Source organism: Giraffa tippelskirchi, chromosome 7 (assembly GCF_054371585.1).
Source record: "Giraffa tippelskirchi isolate mGirTip1 chromosome 7, T2T-mGirTip1v1.2.pri, whole genome shotgun sequence".
Lineage (NCBI taxonomy): Eukaryota > Metazoa > Chordata > Mammalia > Artiodactyla > Giraffidae > Giraffa > Giraffa tippelskirchi.
Genome location: NC_137281.1, coordinates 47,289,722 through 47,313,879, shown reverse-complemented (window position 1 = coordinate 47,313,879; position 24,158 = coordinate 47,289,722). Strand labels below are relative to the sequence as shown.

General features: G+C 46.9%; 1 protein-coding gene across 10 annotated transcripts in view; it reads left to right on the top strand.

Annotated features, from left to right (window-relative positions):
• The window catches only part of BANP (BTG3 associated nuclear protein), a 69,641-nt gene that overhangs the window by 7,231 nt on the left and 38,252 nt on the right, over positions 1–24,158 (top strand). For 7 of the 10 annotated variants that reach the window (XM_081511999.1, XM_081511998.1, XM_081511997.1 and 4 more), the window contains exons 2-4: positions 12,374–12,512; positions 16,056–16,147; positions 19,490–19,689. In XM_081511999.1, the coding sequence (XP_081368125.1) occupies positions 12,443–12,512; positions 16,056–16,147; positions 19,490–19,689 (362 nt within the window). In that variant the 5' untranslated portion in view covers positions 12,374–12,442. The remainder of the gene's footprint in view (positions 1–12,373; positions 12,513–16,055; positions 16,148–19,489; positions 19,690–24,158) is intronic. The other 3 variants (XM_081512003.1, XM_081512002.1, XM_081512001.1) reach the window with 1 other exon arrangement.

Genomic DNA, 24,158 nt, shown 5'->3' with positions numbered 1-24,158 from the left:
TAAGGTTTGCGGGATTCAACTACCTACACATTTTTTGTGAAGTGAGGGCTTTAATATTTTTTACATTATTTTAAATTTGTATGACTTAAGTTTATGTAATTCAGATGTGTATAAAATGCAGTCCTACTATGTTAGGAGAGAGGAGGCTGAAGGGGTGCAGGAAGGTGAAAGCAAAGTGTGCTGCCTCGGCTCCCTCCACACCAAGTGTCAGTAAAACACTCCACTCCCCTGGCTTCACTGGTCCTCACTGCTGGGATCATTCAGGAGCTCAGGAAGCCTGCTTTGCCTCTTTGGGATTTCTGTAGATGTGCTGTAACCTGAAGCAGAAATTGCTCCTTCCAGCCAATAGGAGGTGAAGCAGGCAGAGCCAGCCCAGGCTGGAGCACCCTCAGGAGGCCACCATCATTCTTCTGCTTCTCAGTAAAAGTTCCTGTTTCTTTATCCCCTGTCTCAGTCTCCAGACACTTTCAAGAGTCTAAAGGTGCCACTGCTGACGTTAAACGCTCTGCTCCAGAGAAGTCGACAGCCTTTCTGTAAGGGACTGGATGAGTAAACAATTCCGGCTTTGGGGTCTGTCCCAACCACTCAACTCTGCCTTTGCAGAAGCCAAAGTAGACGTGGCTGTTTTCCAATAAAACTTTTCTACAAAAACTAACTGTTGGTGGGGCCTGCCTCTCAAACTGTGGTCTGTGACTCCAGACACCATGCTAATGCAAGTGGAAGATGTCCAGGTGGGGAGTCAGTGACACCGAGCTGATGGTGAGGGGTGCTCCCGCTGGGTCCCTCATTGCACAGGCCACTCCTCCAGCAGCTGTGCCCGTCACCAGCTGGAGGTTTTATTTTGGAAAAATCTGCGCGGAGAGAAAAGTCAGAGGCAGCCCTGCTGAAGTATAATTGGTGTCAGATGAGAATGCATCTTTCTGTCCTTAGCACTGTTCTTTGGAACAAAACCCTTAGCAACTCTTCATAGGAACTGGGTTTGGATTTTTTTCAGGCTTGAAAGTTGTAAGAATAGTACAAATGATTATGGTGTAGTCTTCTCTTAGGGTCTCTGCCCTATCCTTTCTCTCCTCTGCAACTCTTCTGTGTTTGTGTGTGAGTGTTTTTCTTTTTTCCCCAAAACAGTTTAAGCTATAATGTCCCATTAACCTTAAACATTTAAGTGGCTGTTTTCTGCAAACAAGGACATTCTCTTATATAACCACAGTACAGTGTTCAAGGCTAACAGAGTCTTATCAAGAGAACATGCTGGTCATAGCTAACACCCTTTTCCAAAAACCCAAGAGCAACTCTACACATAGACATCACCAGATGGTCAGTACTGAAATCAGATTGATTATGTTCTTTGGAGCCGAAGATGGAGAAGCTCTATATGGTCAGTAAAAACAAGACCTAGAGCTGACTGTGGCTCAGATCATGAGCTCCTTATTGCAAAATTCAGGCTTAAATTGAAGTAGGGAAAACCACTAGGTCATTTGGGTATGACCTGACTCAAATGCCTTGAGTTAGGTATGACCTAACTCAAATACAGTGGAGGTGACAAATAGATTCAAGGGATTAGACCTGATAGAGTGCCTGAAGAACTATGGACAGAAGTATGTAACATTGTACAGAAAGCAGTGACTAAAACCATCCTAAAGAAAAAGAAATGCAACAAGGCAAAATGGTTGTCTGAGGAGGCCTTGCAAATAGCTGAGGCAAGAAGAGAAGCAAAAGGCAAGAGAGAAAGGGAAAGATACAGCCATCTGAATGCAGAGTTCCAGAGAATAGCAAGGAGAGATAGGAAGTCCTTAAATGAACAATGCAAAGAAATACAGGGAAAACAGTAGGGTGGAAAAGACTAGAGATCTCTTCAAGAAAATTAGAGATACCAAGGGAACATTTCATGCAAGAATGGGCACAGTAAAGGACAGAAATGGCAAGGGCCTAACAAAAGCAGAATATATTAAGAAGAGGTGGTGAGAATACAGAAGAACTATACAAAAAATGTCTTAATGACCTGGATAACCACAATGGAGGTTAGACCTCCTGGAGTGCGAAGTCAAGTGAGCCTTAGGAAGCATCACTATGAACAAAGCTAGTGGAGGTGATGAAATTCCAGCTGAGCTATTTCAAATCCTAAAAGATGATGCTGTTAAAGTGCTGCACTCAATATGTCAGCAAATTTGGAAAACTCATCAGTGGCCACAGGACTGGAAAAGGTCAGTTTTCATTACAATCCCAAAGAAGAGCAACGCCAAAGACTATTCAAACTACACTGCATTTGGACTCATTGCACATGCTAGCAAGATAATGCTCAAAATTCTTCAACATTACGTGAACTGAGAAATTTCACATATACAGGCTGGGTTTATAAAAGGCAGAGGAGACAGATCAAGTTGCCAAAATTCATTGGATCATAGAGAAAGCAAGGGAATTCCAGAAAAACATCTACTTCTGTTTCATTGACTACATTAAAGCTTTAGACTGTGTAGATCACGACAAACTGTGGAGAATTCTTAAAGAGACAGGAGTACCAGACCACCTTACCTGTCTCTTGAGAATCCTGTATGCAGGTCAAGAAGCAATAGTTAGAACCAGACATGAAACAACAAGGGGTTCAAAATTGGGAAAGGAGTGCATCAAGGCTGTATATCGTCACCCTGCTTATGGAACTTATATGCAGAGTACATCATGTGGAATGCTGGGCTGGATGAATCAACAAGCTGGAATCAAGATTGCCGGGAGAAATATCAACAACCTCAGATATGCAGATGATACCACTGTAATGGCAGAAAGTGAAGAACTAAAGAGCCTCTTGATGAGGGTGAAATAGGAGAGTGGAAAAGCTGGCTGAAAACTCAGCATTCAAAATACTAAGATCATGGCATCCGATCCTATCACTTCATGGCAAATAGAAGGAGAAAGAGTGGAAACAGTGACAGATTTTGTTTTCTTGGGCTCCAAGATCACTGCAGATGGTGACTGCAGTCACGGAATTAAAAGATGCTTCTTGGAAGAAAAGCTATGATAAACCTAGACAGCGTATTAAAAAACAAAAACATCACTTGGCTATCAAAGGTCTGTCAAAAGCTATGGTTTTTCCATAATCAAAGCTATGGTTTTTCCAGTAGTCACGTACAGATGTGAGAGTTGGACCATAAAGAAGGCTGAGGGCTGAAGAATTGATGTTTTGAGTTGTGGTGCTGGAGAAGACTTTTGAGAGTTTCTTGGAGTGTGTGGAGATCAAGCCAGTCAGCCCTGAAGGAAATCAACTCTGAATATTCAATGGAAAGACTGATCCTGAAGCTGAAGAGTTGGGCACTACTTAGTGACTGAACAACAACAGTTTTCAAAATTAGGAATCTCATTGATGCAGCTGTGTTATCTAAGCAACAGATCTAGTTCAGATTTTGCTTTTTACTGATCATCCCAATAATGTCCACTCCTTTTTTTGTTGGCCACACAGTGCGGCCTGTGAGATCTTAGTTCCCCAACTGGGGGTAGAACCTATGCCCCTTGCACTGGGAGTGCACAGCCTTAACACTGGACCACCAGGGATGTCCCATTATGTCCTTTTTTTTGTAGCAAAAGAGAAAGGGGCTCCTTTACTAACTTTGGATATATTTTCCCCAAGAATATTTTATCAGCCCTGGCCGATATGATCACAAATTAGGCACCATACTCCTTACAAACTGCAAGTTTAATAACATCAAAAGTTCGCATGTTTATTGTTGACAGAAATCACCTTGAATCATTTCCATCTGCCATTCTGTTTGAGAGAGGGAGGGGAGACTGTGAGTAGAGGTAAGAGGCAGAATGGCAGGCTGTTTCTAAGGTCTCCGCAGACCACTGGTTGCACTTGCAGATGTGGTGGGATTGTGAAGTGCTAGAGCTGTGGACCCAGAAAAGAACATTACCTTACTTGGTGGCATTTGCTAGGTTTATGAGAAGTTCTCTGAGGTCACTCTCTAGTATATATAGTCCTCTTGGCTCGGGAAAGGGTTATTTTGGGGGGCTTCTTCTGTTCAGTGGTGGACCCTTTTATCAAAGTGCAGTTGACCCTTAAATGACGTGGGGTTGGGGAGCCAGCCTCCATGTAGTGGAAAATCGGAGTGTAACTTGCAGTCGGCCGTCCATATCCATGCCTCTGCGTCCTCGGATTCAATCAGCTGCAGCTCCTGCGGTACCGTAGGGTTTACTGTTGAAAAAAGTCATGAGGTTAAGGTGCTTAAGCCTACAGATCCGGTATATTGTTATAGTCCTGCATCTTTGGCTGATGTCATGTTTTATGTTATCAGAGTAATACTTCACAGTGTAAGCTGTTTAGTTGCTTCCAGGGAAGAATTAAAATTTTAGGGCATTACGTATATAGAAGCCAAAGCTTTTACTGCAAGATATATGTAGACCTCTGCAGTGTATTTACATTTATTGTTGGCAGTTAGTGAATCAAGTAAGAGTTGCTTTTAATTGCTTTCATGGTTTCTATTTTGTAGCAGACATTATCTGAAATTCACTTCAACGTGTGTGTGGTTCTTAGGCTTTCTTCCTAGAGCTGTAATTCCTGAAGGCAGTGGTTGACAGAGTGTGGGCCCCAGAACCTTGGGAATGTCCTGGAGACCTTCCTACCTGTGAGAATAGCTTTATAATGATTGTCAAGAGATCATTTGCCTTTTTTTGCTGACATTTAGACCAAGTCCCTGAGCTGCGGGGATTCTTCACTGCTGTGCAGTTCGGAAAAGCCATTCTCACCTAAGAATGTCCTTGATGAAGCAATAAAAATTATTCATTTTGTTAAGTCTCAGCCCTGAGTACAGCCCCTTTCAGTTCAGTTCAGTTCAGTCACTCAGTCGTGTCTGACTCTTTGCCACCCCATGAATTGCAGCACGCCAGGCCTCTCTGTCCATCACCAACTCCCGGAGTCTACCCAAACCCATGTCCATCGAGTCAGTGATGCCATCCAATCATCTCATCCTCTGTCGTCCCCTTCTCCTCCTGCCTCCAGTCCTACCCAGCATTAGGATCTTTTCCAATGAGTCAACTGTTCGCATGAGGTGGCCAAAGTATTGGAGTTTCAGCTTCAACATCAGTCCTTCCAATGAACACCCAGGATTGATCTCCTTTAGGATGGATTGATTGGATCTCCTTGCAGTCCAAGGGACTCTCAAGAGTCTTCTCCAACACCACAGTTCAAAAGCATCAATTCTTCGGCGCTCAGCTTTCTTCACCATCCAACTCTCACATCCATACATGACCACTGGAAAAACCATAGCCTTGACTAGACGGACTTTTGTTGGCAAAGTAATGTCTCTGCTTTTCAATATTCTATCTAGGTTGGCCATAACCTTCCTTCCAAGGAGTAAGCGTCTTTTAATTTCATGGTTGCAATCACCATCAGCAGTGATTCTGGAGCCCCCAAAAATAAAGTCTGACACTGTTTCCACTGTTTCCCCATCTATTTCCCATGAAGTGATGGGACCAGATGCCATGATCTCAGTTTTCTGAATGTTGAGCTTTAAGCCAGCTTTTTCACTCTCCTCTTTCACTTTCATCAAGAGGCTCTTTAGTTCTTCACTTTCTGCCATAAGGGTGGTGTCACCTACATATCTGAGGTTATTGATATTTCTCCCGGCAATCTTGATTCCAGCTTGTGTTTCTTCCAGCCCAGCGTTTCTCATGATGTACTCTGCATATAAGTTAAATAAGCAGGGTGACAATATACAGCCTTGACGTACTCCTTTTCCTATTTGGAACCAGTCTGTTGTTCCATGTCCAGTTCTAATTGTTGCTTCCTGACCCCCTTTCAGTACTCTGTAACAAAACAGGATAAGTGTGGAGAGTGCTTCTGCGTTTTGGAGTTGGAAAGTTGCTTGGAGGACGGGTTACCTGCAGTTACCGGGTTGTTAGCCGAACTGGCCGCTCTTTTTCATGGAGCACTGGAACAGACTAGTTGACATGTTACCAGTATTTCTTACTAAATAGCCAGTTAGCCTGTGACTGCAAGGAAAGCAGCTAACCCTCCTGCCAGTGGTAACATTTGTGCTTCCAAGTGGAACTGGAATTTCAGAAAGCTTTGTCTGCCACTATGAGCCTGGCAGCTTTCTAATACGTCAAGACTTTTCTGATGAGATCAGTGCTGATACTAAGGAATGTGATGCTTTAGATCTGTAATAAACAACATTTGGAAGATCTGCCTAACTTACTGAGCCAGTATTTTCCAGATGACCAAATCAGACCTGGGTCAGTGTCCATTTCAAGTGCAAGACAGACCAGTGGATTTTAAAGTAATAATGTAAAGACAAGTTCACCGGTAACGTTTTAGATTCCTCACCTCAGCTTGCCTTCAGGGAGAAATAAAGCCCTTGATGAGTGTGTTGGGGTTGATTACAGAGCGTTTCTGCCTCTACCTGAACACGCTGCTCAGATGCACCACCCCCTCCCAGCTGCGCCTCTGGTGAGGCTGGCTCTTTCTCTGCAGCAACAGATAGGAGAACCCAGTTGTTTTCCAGTAAGTCTGACATTGTAGAAATTGTAGAAATGCAAAACTGGGTCTCTTGTCTCGCTCAGGTTTTGCTTTTATTATTTTGGGAACTCTAGTAATTTTTGGTAAAAAAAAAACCAACAACAAAAGTTTTGTATGTTAATAAGTATTGTATTGATTTTTGTAATTTTTAGATTAATAAAGTGTTCACACGTTTTCTGTTCTAATCTCCAAGATGGGGATGTTGTTAGACACATGTCTATGAGCACAAGCTCACCAGCTTTCAGAGGGGGAGGCACTGCTGAGACCAGTGCGTCTTGACCGAGGACAGCGGTGCTACGGGAGCAGCTTAAATCTGGCCACTTCCCTTTCTTGCATTAGTGGTTTGTATTTGAGGAGGTTTATCCATTTTGGAAAGTGTGAATAGAAGTGGCCAGTTTAATCAAATATGATAATTGTAGGGGGAAGGACCTGCTGTCTGAAGCTAGTTTGACCTTCTCCTAATTTCAAACTTAAACATCTCTAGAGGGCCTGTTTTGAAGAACTCGTGTGGCCTGGATGTTCCTATGAATCAGTGTTTCTTCCCAATGATCTAGTACCCGACTGGTCGTTTATAGTCACATTTTCTTTTTCTTCCCTATTTCTCCTTTGCGTCTTCCCCCTGCCAAAGCTGAGTCTTCTTCACATGTTTCGGTTTAATAAGAGTTGATTTCTTTGCTTGCTTCATTCTGGTTTTAAATTAATTTTTATTACTACATCTGTATTCAGACAGGTCTGACTGAGTGGAATGGTCTTTTTCTCTTGGAGGGGCCCTGTTTCTGAGCTTGAGGTTTTTAACTGGGCACCACTGGGCCACTTCCTGGAGGAGATGGAGGTTGCTGCTCTGGTGTTCATGGCGTGTGGGCTTGGCCTTGCTGCTCAGGTGGACAGAGCAGAGCTGGTGCCAAGGCGGGGCAGTGGCTGGGGACTGGGACCTGGAGGTGGGCTTGCTGTTGAGCCTGGGGCTGGTGGATCCCATGACTCCTCTCCAAGACTTGTCTTTGGAGTCTTCTGTCTCTTATACTCGTCAGGGACAATCCTGCCCCTCTGAGGACTGTTGTCTGAGTATTTGGCATCTGTAAAGGGAGATCAGACTGGCATGACGACTCCAGGGCCCCTCCAAGGGTGAGCCAAGGGTGCCCCGCTTCCACCTGTGACTTCAGGGCACGGGCCGCATCTCTTCACACGGTCGCTCTGCAGGGAGCTGATGGCTGGGAAACGGTTCTGGTGGAGCAGGGCCAGGTCACCACCCTGGGGTCACAGCAGCTGCCATGCGCGCCTCCCCGGACGTAGCCGCCTACAGACAGGGTTCGCAGGTGCTTGTTCAGGGGCCAGTGGGAGAAACAGCTCTGCACAGCGTCTGCCCTAAAATCCCCAGATGTTGTGACATCCCTGTTGGGATGACTGTGTGATGTAGTTCTCGTGGTGACTGAGGAAACCCAGGGTGGACGCAGGGGGCTCTGCCTGGCTGCTTTTTCTTGATGCCTTTTTGTTGCGTGACAAGTGCTGCTGGGCTGCAGGGTTTCTTTTTCTCACCTTTACTGCTGTCGCTCACTCACATGTTCAATTACAGTAGCTCTTTTTTCCCCTGTTTCAGTGGCCGTGTGGTTTTATTTTATACAGGTGTCCAAAATATTTAAAAGCTAGAAAAATTGGAACTAAATGTACCGTTCTGTGTTTCTGCTGATGAACAACTGCTCCTGTCTGTCATTGACAACCCGCGAGCAGCTTGTATTTCCACTGTTAAACCTAACATGTCGTTTACATGCAATTCACAGTTATAAGCTAAACAGGTCTGTGACTTAGTTACACTACAGTCATTGAAATGAGAGCCTAATGCCGAGAACTCTGCAGACCTTACTGCGTGGTTTGTCAGCAGACATGCCGCCCTCCCGAGTTTAGTTCTGGGTGGGCAGCGGGGTGTCTCCCCAGGGCTCCCCCCCCAGCCCCACTGCACTGACGTACATGGCGTGCCAGGCCCCAAGCGGGGCAGTGAGCGGGATGGTGAGGGGCCTGCCCAGGGGAGCTTGTCTTCCAGCAGGGGAGACAGATGCCAAACCAGACGGATGTTTAGCCTGTGTCGCGGGTTAGATGGAAGGGCTTTGTGATGAAGTGGGAACGGGCAGCCGGGAGATGGGTGCTGCGGGTGGGCATGACGGGTGGGGCGTGACTGGGCGGAAGGGCAAGCGGACGGCGGAGGGTGAGGGCTGGGCTGGTGTGTGCCCACCTGGCTGGGGTGGCCTCCTCAGATGGCAGAGTGAGGAACCTCGAGTGGAGCCTGGGGGCACAGAGGGAGTCTGGCTGGTGCCAGGCGCCAGGCATGCACCTTGAATGAGCAGGAAACCCTTTGCTGGGCTTTGAGCAGACAGGGACGCTGAGATGGGCTTTCATGTGATCCGTAGCCTTTAAACAAGTATTGGTGGCGATTCTGGGGGAAGGCAGAGCAGGGAGACCCAGGTAGGGCCAGCGCGTGGGTCCAGATATGCGATGACGAGGCCAGAGTGAGGGCAGCGGGAAGTTCTGCCTACAGGTCCAATGAGAGGAGGAGAACCACACCTGGGTGGGCAGTCTGGAGGTGTGGACAGGGACGGGTTCCATTTGGCCTCTTCACATTGAGACTGGAGACCCAGGGGAGGTGGCCCAGAGACCGTTTGGCACAAGGATGTGAAGTTCTGGGACAGGTTGGAGGTGGAGTTGATGGTGTGCTCTCAGCAGGGAGATGGTATTTCAGTGCCAGTGAGAAGAGTTCCAAGGCCGAGCCCGAGGGAGAGAGAAAGCCTGACCCCCTGGCCTGGGAGAAGGAGCGCCCGCAGGGCAGGGGCAGGGGCACCAGAGGTCACAGCTGTGGACGCACATGCATGCAGGCTGGGAGGGGGGTTTGAGGCAGGGTGGAAGAAAGCGCCCTTGTTTTTATCCAGATTTGGTGTGGTTGGCTTCATCTGTGTAGTTACTGCTTTGTTTTAGAAAAACTATTTCCAGTGTAATGAGCACAATAAATAGTATGTGCTTGTAGGAGGCTCAGCGGTCCAGAGGATAAAGGATGAAGGTCAGCTGGTGTTACCTGCCCTTCTTCCCTTGTGGGTTGCTTTGGTTCAGTATGCGTCATTCCAGAACATTTCATGTGCATTCACACACACAGACACATGACTGTACATACCTGCAGTTTTCCTTTTATCCTTTTTTTCTGTTAGTGTTATGTTCTGGAGACCGTTCCATCCACATGGATGACTGTGGTGTTCACGTCACTTACTGTACAGTCCCTGGTGACTGAGTGCTGGGCTGTTGACTTGGCTGGTGGGTGTTTTTCCATGTGCACCCTGGAGGATGCTCTATTCTCGTTGCCGTTAGAGACGTTATTGAACATTATTCGCAGTCCAGATGCTTTATGATATTAAGACTGGACTATCTCCAGGACTTCTGAGAAATGGCAAATTTAATTTGCCAAAATGGCAACTGCATGCATTGTTCTGTTCCAGTTTTCTTGGGCTTGTTGCCCTAGTTTTTTTTTTTGTTTTCTATTCAAACCATCACAGTTAGCAAAATTTTAAATGACTCTATCCTGGCAGCAGAATCATTTTGAGTAAACACCCTGGATCATGTGTGGTGTCCTCATTTGGATGAGGGTAGGGTTCAGGATTTTATGGTTAGCTTGGAGTGTTAAGCCACTCACAGAGCTCCCAGAAACCAGGGAAGGCTCGAGTCTGGCACCTGAACACTTTCCACTAGCCCTTTGTGAGAGACAGGTATTTAACCTGGGATCTGAGGCGCTGGGCCATCGTGAATGGGCTTTAGGGTGGGTCACAGAGGTTAAGCCTGGCTGCATGCCACAGATTCCAGAATGCGTTGCTTTTAGAGCAGGTGACTGGCAGTTTTCCTTCAGATCAAGGAAGTCCAGGGGACAGGCGGTCAGGGAGCCCAGCAGTGGGAGGGCACGCGGGAAGGGTCTGGGAGCTGCCCCGGCACCGGCTCGCTCACGCTCCATTGGCCAGGGGGGCTCACGTGGCCGTGGCGCGCTGCAGGAGGGGCTGGGCCCCGGAGGCCACGTGCCCTTTGAGTTCAGATTCTTACAGCACTGAGCGTAGGGGAGAGCAGGTACTGGTCGGTGGCTACCAGCTGTCTCTGTGAGGTGACTGTGAGTTTCAGGAACTTGGTAGTGTCTGTCTGTGCTTTTTTCTTGGAAGAGGATCTGTAATTAAAAAAAAAAATTGATTCTGAAAGAGTGTGCGACCCTAAAACATTTTAAACCCGTCAGTTCAAAGACTGAGGTGAGAGGGTGTTATCTAATTGAGGACCACTGCCTGCTTGAAGGGGTTCAGTGTATCCCTGATCGAGTTGACAGCATGAGTGACTTTGGTGTTCGTGCTGACCACGGTTAACCTGCTCAGAGATCACCTTCAGAGGACACAGGTTTAGGGAGACAGACCCCTGGTGGGCCCGCCAGTTCTCCCAGCTTGTTCCTGGGGAGGCCTGGGACTGCTGGTGAGGCTGCACCAGTGTGTACGAGGGGGTCGGAGGTGACGGTTTCCCTGTGACAGATGCCTCGGTATTTAGTTGTCTGATCATTTTAAAAAGTACTTTTTGAGAAGGTAATACATGTACATGATAAAAGCAAATATAATTTCCTTTTATGTTTATGCCCCAGAGATAGTCTGTGCACATCTAGCATATTTCTTAAAAAGAAAGAAGCAGATTGAATGCATCCTCCTCCTACAACTGGTTGTCTGTCCCTAAGAAATTCTGGAGCTGCTGCCACTTAAGTTACAGAGTTTAAATCAGAATTTATAGGATTTAAGAACATGTGTGGAACCTATGAATTTAATTTTATGCCTGTTGGAACTTAGCCACTTAAAGGAGCTGTCAGTAGACTCCTGGTTGGAAGTGGATGACCTGAGACTCTTGATTAGGCTGCTCCTGCCTGGAGCCGGGGTGGGCTTGCCTCAGGACAGCGGGTGTGTGTGTGTGTGTGTGTGTGCGTGCGTGCGTGCGTGCGTGCGTGTGTGTCGGGAGGGTGGAGGGGGTGCTGTCCTGGAGAGTTGGGCGCTCAGTGTCCGCCCTAGGGAACGAGCAGTCTAGTTGGGGAAGATAGATTGCTTATGCCGTAAGCATTCACTCACAGGTGATTAAAATACGAAGTGTCGGGTGATGCAGGTATCAGGGTGGCATTGGCTCCCGACCCCCAGGCACCCAGTGTGCAAGTACCTCGTTTAGACCCGTGTCAGTGGGTTGTATCTGGAGTGGCATGGCCTCGTTTCTCTTTTGGGAAAGATGTGTCCAGGCCTAATTGGAGAGTTTCAGGGCAGGAAAAAAGAACGGACTGTGTTGCATATGTGATACTGTCTCAGGGGTGACAGTGGTGGGGGACCAGCCCCGGCCCGGGCAGGAGGCTGGTGCCAGGGTCAGTCCTCCCAGAAGCCGGCCCTCTGCTCTGCCTGCCTGAGGGGAGGGTGTGTGAGGAGTGGAAATGGGCAAGAGGACAGCCCTGATGAGAGGGTCCGCTTGAGTAGGATCTGGAGGTGTGTTTGCGATGATTTTTGGAGTGTGGTGTGCGTAGTGGAGCTGAGAGCTGGTAGGGGCAGGTGAGGGACAGGACATGTTCTGTGGGCAGGAAGGGGGCCTGGAGATATCTGGCTTGGGGGTGACGCGTTGCGGCTGTCTTAGGAAGGTGACTTGGGGGGGTTATGGAAAGGGACTGGCAGGTTGGGGGCTCATCTAGTAACGAGGGACATTTTGATGGTTTGAGGCAAGAAGAGCCTCATACTGGACATGTCCACAGGCTCCTGGTGAACCTGTGGATACAGAACATGGCCTCAGTTTCCATCATTTCAAGATCACGGTCATTCATCTCCCTCTCGGCTGTCTTGCCCTTGTTTCTAGGTGGCAGGAACACCGTCCTACGCGAGTCTGATTCCTGCTCATCCACCGGCCACTCTGCTCGCGTCCTGGATGATGTCAGAACAGGACCTGGCTGACGTGGTGCAGATCGCGGTCGAGGAGCTGAGTCCCGGCCACCCAGGTACAGAGCTGGGGGCAGTCTGGGGAAAAAATACAAAGGATCTTCCGCAAGCTTCCCTTCCTTCCCTTCAGTAAAGCAAGAGAAACATCAGGGCATGCTCAGAGTACGTGAGCCTGTCAGCCCCACGCCCGTCCTCATGGTCCCTCAGCACCCCCCAGCCCACTCTTGCGCCCTGGCCGTCCAGCCCCGGGTGCCCCCGCCCCCCTCAAGCCCCTGTGGTCCCGTCCGTGCCTCTTCCACAGCTGCAGATCATCTGCCCTGTGTCTGGACACCTTCGAGGTGTTCCATGCATGCTGCTCCTGCCTTCATCCACTTCTTCCCTGGGAACGGCGTTCACATGGTCTGCACTGTTTTTCTTCTGTGTACACCCTGTAGTAAAGGTCTTGCTGTGTATCATGGCAGATATTAATATTTTTGTAGGGTGAGTTCCCAGAAGCAGAGCTGCTGTGTTTATTCAGAGTTTTGATAAGACGTTGACAGACGTCCCAGAAACACTACCTGGTTATTCTGAGAGATGACTTTTTCCTGCACTTTTGCCAGGGCTGGTAATCTTCCTTAGTGATGTTCAAGGTACTCAGCTAGTTTAGAATCTTAATTAGATACTAGACACTTTATAAGAGGAACTCTAGATTTCAAAAACTTTATGAAACACTTTGTCAGCACTTTTATTTTGTAAAAAGGTTTCTTGGTAAGTGTTCTCTCTTTTTTTTTCCATCAAGTTTATGTGTTTAATATGTCTGTTAAGTTTAAAATAATAAGCATACATAATTAAATCACAGAAATTGTTTTGGCTGCCTGGTTATTCTTCGTGGAATTGTTTAGTCATTAAGTCACGTCCGGCTTTTTTGTTAGTCCGTGGATTATAGCCTGCCAGGCTCCTCTGTCTATGGATTTTCCAGGCAAGAATACTGGAGTGGGTTGCCATTTCCTTCACTAGGGGATCTTCCCGACCCAGGGCTCAAACCTGAGTCTCTGGCATTGGTAGGCACATTCTTTACCACTGAGCCACCTGGGAAGCCCTCTTTGTGGAATAGTAGTATCGAAATGCTGACTGTTTTCCCCACAGAAAAGAGAATTTTCAGAAATCTCAAAGTGTGATGATGTCTATCTTGTGTGATCTCTTAGTTGAAGAAGCTTAGTTGGGAAATTAGTTATGTATGGACGGTGGGCAGCACATGTAATTTTAGGCTTGAACAAGCCGTCATGAAGAGATGGGGGTACCCCTTCAGAAATGCTATTCTTTAGTCAGTTTTTTCCCTAATTTTGTTCTGAATTGTTTATAAGAAGTACTGTCACCTGGTAACTGAAACGATCAAAAACTTGGCAGATCCTTGAGCGAAGTCAGGGCGTCTGAAGTTAGCTGTTAACCCCAGATTTCTCTGTAAAAAGCGAACCGGTTTGTTCAGAGCGAGAGCATGAAGCCTTGCCCTCATTTAGCGCCGCTCCTCATATACCAGTGAGCTGAGAACAAAGCAGTGCTGTCACCAGGCATCACAGTTTTAAAAACAGTTGCTCACATTTTGTTGGGTAGACAATTTCTTTAGAAAACTCTCACACTGCAATAAAATAATAAAAGAAAAATGGTCCAGTTATATAAATTTTAAGTGTTTTTAGAAACTACTAAAATTTTAACAGTTTACTTCTCAAGTAAATTCTCCCTCTGTTAAAAAAAATTTTTTTTTCTCCCTCTGTAGATTTCAGTCCGGAGAAGGATTAGAGGAGTCATTTTTGATTCCGGTTTTGTTCCATGTAGCTTCCTTAAATGGCTGCGAACTACAGCTCATGGCTGTGTAATGGGTACCTACTGTATGCAGGGAGGGCTCTCTGAGGACAGGGGACTTGCCGTCTCTGGCCCCAAGGACCCCGCCCCCCACACCAGCGGGCACCATGCTGTACCCCCACATTTACATCCGGAGGGAGTTTAAGATTGAGATTTTTTTTTCATCTCTAAAATGTAAACTTTGTAAAATTTAAAAATATAGTTAGGCAACTGGAAGAAATAGAAGTTTCCTATAATTCTAGCAAGAGAACTGCTTTTGAGTTTTTGGCATGTACATCCTTCCGTTTTTTTCTTGATTTCCTTTTGAAATCAACATGCTCAGGTAGGTTCCTGTGACTTTGCGTGTACCCACTCTGTAGCCACAGTCTATTTGTCTGTCTGCCTACACATACACAATTGTAACCTTTGTCAGGTCTGCCATTCCAGGTGACCATGATGGCTTTAAAATGAACATTGGGTTTTTTTGTTTAATTTTAAAAGTAGTGCATGCAGAATTATAAAACCCAAGGACAAAGAAGAAAATGAACTGGGAGCCCCACAGCCCATAGAAAGTGGAACCTAGGTGTATACCCCTGTCGCCACCACAGGCTTGTCTCCTTTTCCTCATGTGCTTTGCTGCCTGCCCCTTGCTCGTCACCTTGAGGTGCTTCACGCTACCAAGGGAGAGGAGACCAGCTGTGTCCCTGGTCAAGTCACTTAACTTCTCTGGACTTGATGTCAGCAAATTAAAGGGATTAGATTAGTGGTTGCCAGAGCCTCTTCATCCTCCCAGTCCTGTTTTAATCACCAGCTTCCAGTGGAAGTAAGTAGGCTTCAGTGAAGGTTCTGAGAACCTGTGTTGCTTCCACAACACATGTAGGTTTGGATTTTTCCTTTCTCTTAATTAAGTGAGAGCTTGTTCCTGCACATCTTACGGAGGTGTGTGAGGTGGGAATACACAGTGTATGATGCAGAGCCCTCTGGTGAGCAGGTTGCTTCTCGCTTTGTTGGCCTGTGGCTGGTTTCTGCCAGGTAGAGCTTTTAGGTGTAACTTAACCTCTGGAGACCAGCTTAGCGCTCTCGCCTGGGACCCCTGAAGGGTTCCTGCTAGAGTCTCAGGTCTGTTCAGTGTCTTTACATTTTAGAGTTTTGAGAAAAATCACCTGGTAAGTACAGGTGTAAAGACATCAGGATTGGGACCATATTGTGTCAGCCCTGAACTTGGGCCGAGTGACTTATCAGTGGAGAAGTCATGAAGCCCCCTTGGAAGGAGCTGGTGGGAGACCTCAATTTCAGACACACTTCAGGGGAGTGGCTTTCCCTAAATCTTAGTGTGTTACATTTGAGACTAGTTTAATGACCAACACTTGAGAAGATGCAGTATTCTGAGAGTGGTGTTGTTTTTGGAATGAGGTGGCTGGCTGACAAGACCTTAAAGTCGGGAAGAAATCGTTATTAGCAATTGGTTTCTGTTGCAAAGGGTGGCTGGATAGAGCCTTGAGTAGGAAGCCTGCAATCTCAGTATCAACTCATTGGCACATTAGGGAGATAATTTATCCAATATCTCAGTTTTTCTTGAGATTAAGGAGAGATCCTATTTTCTGCTTGACTGATAATTTTAAGTTAAATCTGTAAATAGTAAAATATGAAACAGGTTGTGCTAATTCTCATTTAACCTTAGGTGACACCTTTATGTTTAAGGTGTCAGAATGGTTTACTGTCTTAACATGAAACAGCTCTGTTAAACCTTTAGTATTGAAGTGTTTTTTGTCTCTGGTTTTCAGTTGTATTGGAGAATCATGTAGTGACAGATGAAGATGAACCAGCTTTGAAACGCCAGCGACTAGAAATCAATTGCCAGGACCCTTCTATAAAGGTGAAAATATTAATATATGTGGTTTTTTATATCTGATGTGGTGCTGCCGTAACATTATCACAGTTTGAGGTGAGGAGGGGCTTAAATCAATACAAATTTACTTTCTCACGGTTCTGGAAACCAGAAGTCTGAAATCAGGATTTCCCCAGGGCTGAGCTCCCTTCAGAGGCTCTGAGGGAGGGTCCCCCCTGCCTCTTCCAGCTCCTGGGGGGCCCCCAGGCATCTGTGGGCTTGTGGCTGCGTCCCTCCAGGCTCTGCCTCCATCTTCATGTGGCCTCTCCTCCATGTCTGCGTCTCTTTTTTGTCTCTTACAAGGACAGGGCCACCCTCACCTAGGATGACCTCATCTTATCTTGATTACATCTGCCAAGATCCTGTTTCCAAGAAAGGCCTCATTTACAGATCCTAGGGCTGAGGATGTGGACATATTGTTTCTCTGAGTCACTGTTCAATCCCCTACAAGGCGCATACAGCCATGATGTTTCCCCTTGAAGACTCACAGTATTTAACCAGGATTGTGGCCTCTTCCTACACAGACCCATGGACCTCGCATGCTTGCAAGGAACGCACACCATTCCCCCAGTGATGAAGCACTTGTGTGCCTATTGTTTAGGGTACTTAAATTCTGCGGTTTGCTTGATGGGGCCTGGAAACCACTGGCTCAGTCAGTAGGCAATCGCTGTTTCTTGGGTTTACTTGTTGGGTCTGCTGTTTGCAGAGCACCAGCTCCTGTGAGAAGTTAGGACTGCAGTGCAGAGGAAAACCATAGGAACTTTCAGTTGATTTATACAATATTGTATTTGTTTCTGCTGTACAGCAAAGTGAATCTGTTACACACATACATATATCCACTTTCTTTTATTTTTTTTTATTTTATAAATTTATTTATTTTAGTTGAGGGCTAATTACTTTACAATATTGTAATAGTTTTTGCCATACATTGACATAAATCAGCCATGGGTTTACATGTGTTCCCCTTCCTGGACCCCCCACCCACCTCCCTCCCCATCCCATCCCTCTGGGTCATCCCATTGCCCCGGCCCTGAGCCCTTGTCTCATGCATCGAACATGGAATGGTGTTCTGTTTCACATATGATAATATACATGTTTCAATGCTATTCTCCCAGAACGTCCCACCCTCACCTTCTCCCTCAGAGTCCATAAAATTGTTCCATGCATCTGTGTCTCTTATTCTGTCTTGCATATAGGGTTATCGTTACCATCTTTCAAATTCCATATATATGCATTAGTATACTGTATTGTTGTTTTTCTTTCTGGCTTACTTCACTCTGTATAATGGGCTCCAGTTTCATCCATCTCAGTAGAACCGATTCAAATGTATTTTATACATTTTATACAAGCAACTTCTGCAGCTGAATTCCCGAAAAATAAACGACCCAATCAAAAAATGGGCCAAAGAACTAAACAGACATTTCTCCAGAAATGTCTGGATGGCTAACAAACACATGAAAAGATGCTCAACATCACGCATTATTAGAGAAATGCAAATCAAAACCACAATGAGGTATCATTTCACACCAGTCAGAATGGCTGCTATCCAAAAGTCTACAAGCAATAAATGCTGGAGAGGGTGTGGAGAAAAGGGAACCCTCTTACACTGTTGGTGGGAATGCAAACTAGTACAGCCACTATGGAGAACAGTGTGGAGATTCCTTAAAAAACTGGGAATAGAACTGCCATATGACCCAGCAATCCCACTGCTGGACATATACACCGAGGAAACCAGAATTGAAAGAGACGCGTGTACCCCAATGTTCATCGCAGCACTGTTTACAATAGCCAGGACATGGAAGCAACCTAGATGTCCATCAGCAGACGAATGGATAAGGAAGCTGTGGTACATATACACAATGGAATATTACTCAGCCATTAAAAAAAATACATTTGAATCGGTTCCACTTTCTTTTAGATTCTTTTTCCATACAGCTCATTATGGAGTATTGAGTAAAGTTCCCTGTGCTGTACAGCTATATTCTCTGTTTACCTAGGCCTTCTGTGTAGAAACATCTGGCTCATCTTGTTAACATGGAGAACCAGCATGAACTTAATCTTGTGGGATAAAGACACATCCAGTTAAATTTCTATTTCAGATTAATGTATGGAGGACCACTGCTTCAGTAACCCTACATTAGATAGTTAAAAATAAAATGCAGTTATAATTTTATCACAGAAGAGGCTTGTGTGGTGAAGAGCATAGCAGTCAGACGTGGATAAGGTCGAGTGAAAGCGATCCTGCCTTGTCCCTGGCTTGCGAGTGGGGCCTCGGGCTGCAGCTGGAACCTGCCACATGTGTCCTGGGAAAAGTGTGCTCGCCAGATTGCCAGAGCTCTGCAAAAGGGATAGATTTGGATGGTTTTTGGTTAATATCACGTGTATCTAGGAGACTTATTTAAAAGTGCTATTCTCTGCCTTTCTTTGTTTTATTGATTTATGAAGTTGTGTTACTGGTATATATATAATAACTGATGTTCATCCAAACTCCAGGCAGAATCATTTCTAATTCAAAATTAAGACGATGAAGTTTTACTGTTTAGAGAATTTGGGAGCCGCATGGTTGATGTCTTCATATTAGAAAAAATAGTGGGGTCATTAGTGATTTGACCTCGGGACTTCAGCTACCGGTGAGTGGTTGTCACGATGCTTACGTCAGAGGAGCCTCGGACGCTGCCTCTCTGCTGAGCTGAGCCATCACAGGCGGGCTGCCATGTGGCAGCCGGCAGGAGAGCAGCCCACCTCCCTCCGTGTCCCTGTTGACCCACGGCAGGAGTGGCCGCTGGGAGAGGGGGGAGGGGGCAGCTTCCAACCGGTGTTTGAGCCGCCCTTGGTCCCAGGCGGGACTTGGCGGTGGAAGGTGCGGCAGCTCTTCCAGTGGCCGCTAGGTGGCAGATGTGCTGCTCCCACACAAGGGAGCCACGGCTCCTCGCCTCACCTTGGGGCGGTGGGTGTCCTGGGAGCAGGCAGGTTTCTGGGCTCTTTTGATGTTGGGTGTAATCTGTTTTCATAGAAGCATTTGACTAGGTTTATGCGTAGGTTAACTGATTAATAGACTCACGTCATAAAGCCCACTTAGGTTCTGTGTTCTGTGGACTTCACTGTAGCTGAGAGTCGCAGCTGCTCAGAGCAGAGCCAGTCGTCTTGTGAGTGGACAGAGTCCAGCTTGTTTCCTGAGACTCTGCTGCTCACAACCAGAGCTGGAGTGCTGGGATCGTCCTGTGGGGACAGATGCAGCCAAGTGTGGGAGAGAGCTGCTTGGTGTTCTTGGAACTGTCTGCTTGGGCTTCCAGAGGCCCTTCCTGAAGCTCTTCTGTTTTTCTCTTGCAGTCATTCCTGTATTCCATTAACCAGACAATCTGCTTGCGGTTGGATAGCATTGAAGCCAAGCTGCAGGCTCTGGAGGCCACGTGTAAATCCCTGGAAGAGAAGCTGGACCTGGTCACCAACAAGCAGCACAGCCCCATCCAGGTGCCCATGGTGGCTGGCTCGCCCCTCGGTGCCACCCAGACCTGCAACAAAGTGCGATGGTGAGAGCCCCCTCCCCAGGCAGTGCCCTCGGCACTCAGGGTGGGACACGGGTCAGAACCGGGCGAGACACGGGCCTTTTCCAGGCAGCTGGGTCGTCCTCACAGCTTCTTTGTGACATAAACTGGTGCATCTCTGCTTTGGAACTGGCCCGCCAGAGCTTTGAAGCTGTACATTTGTTTCTTCTCTTTTTTCTGTTCCATCTGGCTAGTCTTGAGAGAGTTTTTTTCTTCAGAGGTAGCTTTTTATAAATTTCACTTGTGAGTATCAGACTTTCCACTCAAGCCTGTAGTTTTTATTATGCCTCTTAGTTTTCTTCTCTGTTTAGAGCCTAACTGTAGTGGGATGTGCAGTAGTTCAGGTACTGTTTGAATCAAAGTTTCTGGAGCGTGTGGGCCGATGTGGGGGTGTCCCTGCCTTTGACTGGTGTGCCTGTGCTTGGTCCCGGGCACCATCAGGTTCCGCGGAGACGAGTGGAAGCCCAGGCCGGGATGGCTGCATCCGTCAGTCCTGCTGGCATTTCTGTCCTTCCCACGATGGGCTGCAGAGAAGTCTCGTGGTGGTGGTGACACCTGTCTGCGCTTGATGAGAGCTGGGCCTTTACCTGGGGTCTCTGGGCCAGCTGCTGCCTCCCGCTAGTGCGGAGGAGGCGGGCAGGGGGTGGTCAGGAGTGGGGGCCCTGGCCAGGCTACTGCCTTGTCTGCGGGTCACTCGTCTGCCCCCTGGGAAAGGGGCAGTGCTTTTCGGGGCACGTGGGATTGGGGAGGGCGTTCATGGACGGGCCAGCGTCCAGTGGCTGCCTGTTGGTTTGCCTGGGATGGCTGTGGACGACACCTGCAATGTGGGCCCTTGTAACTCTCAGAAGTGTCACGGTGTGTTGGGGACTCTGCATGGCCCCGACAACTGCTCTCCAGCCAGGGTTGAGGGGGCCCCAGGGGTCTCCGTCCCCAGAGGAAGGCCAGGTGATCTGTGGTGTTTCACACAGTGTTTATACCATGTCCTGTTGGTCAGCCGTGTCTTTTCTGCCCGTGGACACTTGGTAGAGCGTGTTTTTTCTGAAGTGAGACTCAGACTTGCCAGGACCAGTGCCATTTTTAAAGAAAAATTTTTTGTAATGACCCCTTGCCCTAAGATATAATGTCTAGAAAATATAACTCATAATTTAAAAAACTAAAGGACGGTAGCTTATAGCGTATAATAATGTAACACATGTAATAATACGTAAAAGGCTGGGGGCTACGTCAGGAGGCCATGGATAGGCCCACGTCAGAGCTGACGACTGGGAGGCTGTCACCCTGGACTGGGATGCCAGTTGATGGTGGAATATTACAGAAGGAGTGGTTCCTGTTGAAGTGACAAGTAAAGCAACATACAATTCTTTCTAGACTCAAACAATAGTAAAATTTCTGGAAAATTCACCTAATGTTAAAATTATCCAGAAATATTTTGTGCGTGAGTGTAGCATGCGGTAAGAGTCTGGGCTCAGCGAGTTAGAAGCTGGATTCTCACTCTGAATGTCTGGGATGTTTGCAGTGGGTGTGGGGAGAGAGGTGGTGTTAGGGAGGCTTCTCATGCCTCACAGGCTGTCAGCCTCTCAGTCTCTGCCCCTAGACCTGGGGAGTCTGTCAGGCGTGTCCTGGGCCCCCCTCAAGGACGGCCGCTCTGAGAGCTGAGACAAGAGTGAAGGCAGGCTTCCTGCTCTGAGTGAGGACAGCCTGGTGGCTTGTCGCTTTGTCACCGTGTGGGGAAAGGTTGTCCCCGGAGGCAGGACATGATGTTCAGGCTCCTCGTCTGGTCTTTGCGGTCCTGTGGGGCGGGGGATGGGGACAAGTCCGCGGGATTGCAGGTGCCACTGCGGCTGTGCATGGACCCCAAGGCTGCTGGTTTGGGCTTCCCTGGTGTCAGGTCCTGGGAGGAGGACAGCCCCCCCCCCAACTTGCCATGGGTGACACGGGGGTGGCGGGGCGTGTCGTACAATTGTGCTGAGTTGTGCTCAGTGTCCACTCTGCCCATCCTGGAAAGGAGGACTGCCCGCCCTGGCCCCTCCCACAGGCCAGTGAAGGACCGCCGTGGTCACGCCCGCCTAACTTGGGAGAGGCATTTCCAAGCTGTAGGGAGCCCCTTCTCTCCCCAGCATTCCAGGAGATCCGCTAGCAGCCTTCCTGGCCAGAACCTCCCGTGTTTTGCTCTGCGGGGAGGAGCTTTGATCGTGCAGAGGCCTGTGAGCTGTTCTCTGTGTGCAGATAACACGAGAGTAAAGTTTCCTCATGTGGACTCAGATGTATAATCTAGTTCTCACAACTGAGCTTTTCTAGTTTTAAAGAATCATATTGTCATATTACTAAATATACTTATTGGCAGCAGGTTTATTAATATCATTAATAAAACTATTACTTATACCTATTAATGTGAGATTGACAGAAGGAAAGGTCATTTCTCTGTTTTCTTAGGTATAGTTTAAAATAGGTTGCATATGAATGATTTTTTAAAGAAGATATTAAATCTGGCACTGCCCTCCATGTAAGTTCTAAAAAGGAAAGAAAAAAAAAAACTGCCAGTAGTTGAAAGCTGTCAACAAGAAAATTTGGGGAGAAGTAAAGGACAAGAGTTTAATCCTAGTACATCAATGAAAAAGAATATATTTAAATTAGAAAGTGACTAATTTATAAACACATGAGTAAATAAGAAACGTACGTCTTAAGTGTGGGTAGTGGAGCGTGGAGAAGGAAGTCTCCAAAAACAATTACAAATTGTTTAATGTTCTGAGTAATGAAGTACTTCTCCAAGTACTTTGGGCCTCAGATATTTAAAATAAAAGTTAGAAGTATGTAAATCCTGGATTATTTTATATCCGGATTGTGTGTTTTAAAAAATAACTGAAGTTTCCTTGGGCCCCTTGGCATGGTTGAGAGTGTGATTGGGCAGTTCACCATCTTCCAGGACAAGTGAGGACAACCCTGAGGAGTTGGGAGCAGGACTCTGGGTGGTGGGTGAGGAGTCGTCCACTGCAGTTGCACTGGCCTGTCCTCCTCAAGAGGCACATAGGGCCCAGAGCAGCCCCAAGCCCACTCGCCTGTGGATTACTTCTAATGAAAATGGGCCCAGACTAGACTTTGGTTCAGCTCTGAGAAGTATTTTGTTATTCTCTTGGGTTCCTGGAGCATAGAAGCCAGTGGACTGCTGCCAACTCAGTTGGCATTTTTAGATTCAGATTTTCCAGATTCTATACCTGAATGAGATTCTTTAAATAAATTGGAGAAAAAAGAAGACAAAGAAAACCTTTTTCTTTGATGCTCAAGTTAATTGTAAGAAACCTGCCTGTGAGGTTACCTGGATGGTGTGTCATTCAGCAGTGTTGTTCTGCTTGGGAGAAGGAAAGTGGACTTGAATTCTTAGGTGGGTGCTTTTTTTCCTCTCTTGCGAGTGTACCATACATTGGGATTTTACTCATCGTGATTCTAGGCATAGCAGTGTGAGGCTTTAACACTAAAGCCATGCTGCGCTGGCATTGGAAGTGGCGGACTCATGAGGCTTCCTGTGCTGAGCTGCATGACTCAGTACATGACAACTTGTCCGTCCTTCACACACTGTCGTGAGCATTTCAAGATTGGCCTCCGTTGTGCTGTGAGGCCTGGAGGGATCGAGTGTGTGTTCAAGGATGTTTATGTGGACTAGTGTAAAACACCCTTTCTGCACTTGTTTGAAGCCAAACTTTGGGCTTCCCTTATGGCTCGGGTGTTAAAGAATCTGCCAGCAATACAGAAGACCCATATTTGATCCCTGGGTCAGGAAGATTCCCTGGAGAAGGGAATGGCTACCCACTCCAATATTCTTGCCTGGAGAATTCCATGGACAGAGGACCCTGGCGGGCGATAGTCCATGGGGTTGCAGAGAGTCGAGCACAACTGAGTGACTTTGACTTGAGGCCAGATACAGCCACTTGAAGGATGTGCAGTAGTTAGGACCGAGCTGAGCCTGGGGTGCAGGCCCACTTAGGGTGCTGTCCTGGTGGTGCCCACTGAGGGGCCAGCATGAGTGCCCCTGTGCAGTGCGGGACCCAGGGAGCAGTCCCTGGTACCCAGCGAGGTCCTGTGGAGCCAGACTTCTCGAGAGCGACTCAAAGCCAGCTGGTTTGTGCTGGTTTGTTTTCTTGAACTGAACATACTGATTAACTAGAAAAATGCTTGTGTTTCCTTTAAAAGCAACCAACTTTTATTCTTTATTTTTTAATGTATAAATGGTTTATTTATGTTTATTGAGATGTAATGGACATATACCAGGTTTTTGTTTTTAAAAGCTTAAGCATTTCTTATAAAGCTTTAAAGTGTTCCTAGTATTTTTAAATAATTGTAATAAATCAGAGGTTTCTTTGCATACTCAAAACTAGAAATAGAAGTGTTTTGTTTGGTTTTTTTTTGCCATACTGCGTGGGTTGCAGGATCTTAGTTCCCGATCAGGGATTGAACTGGGT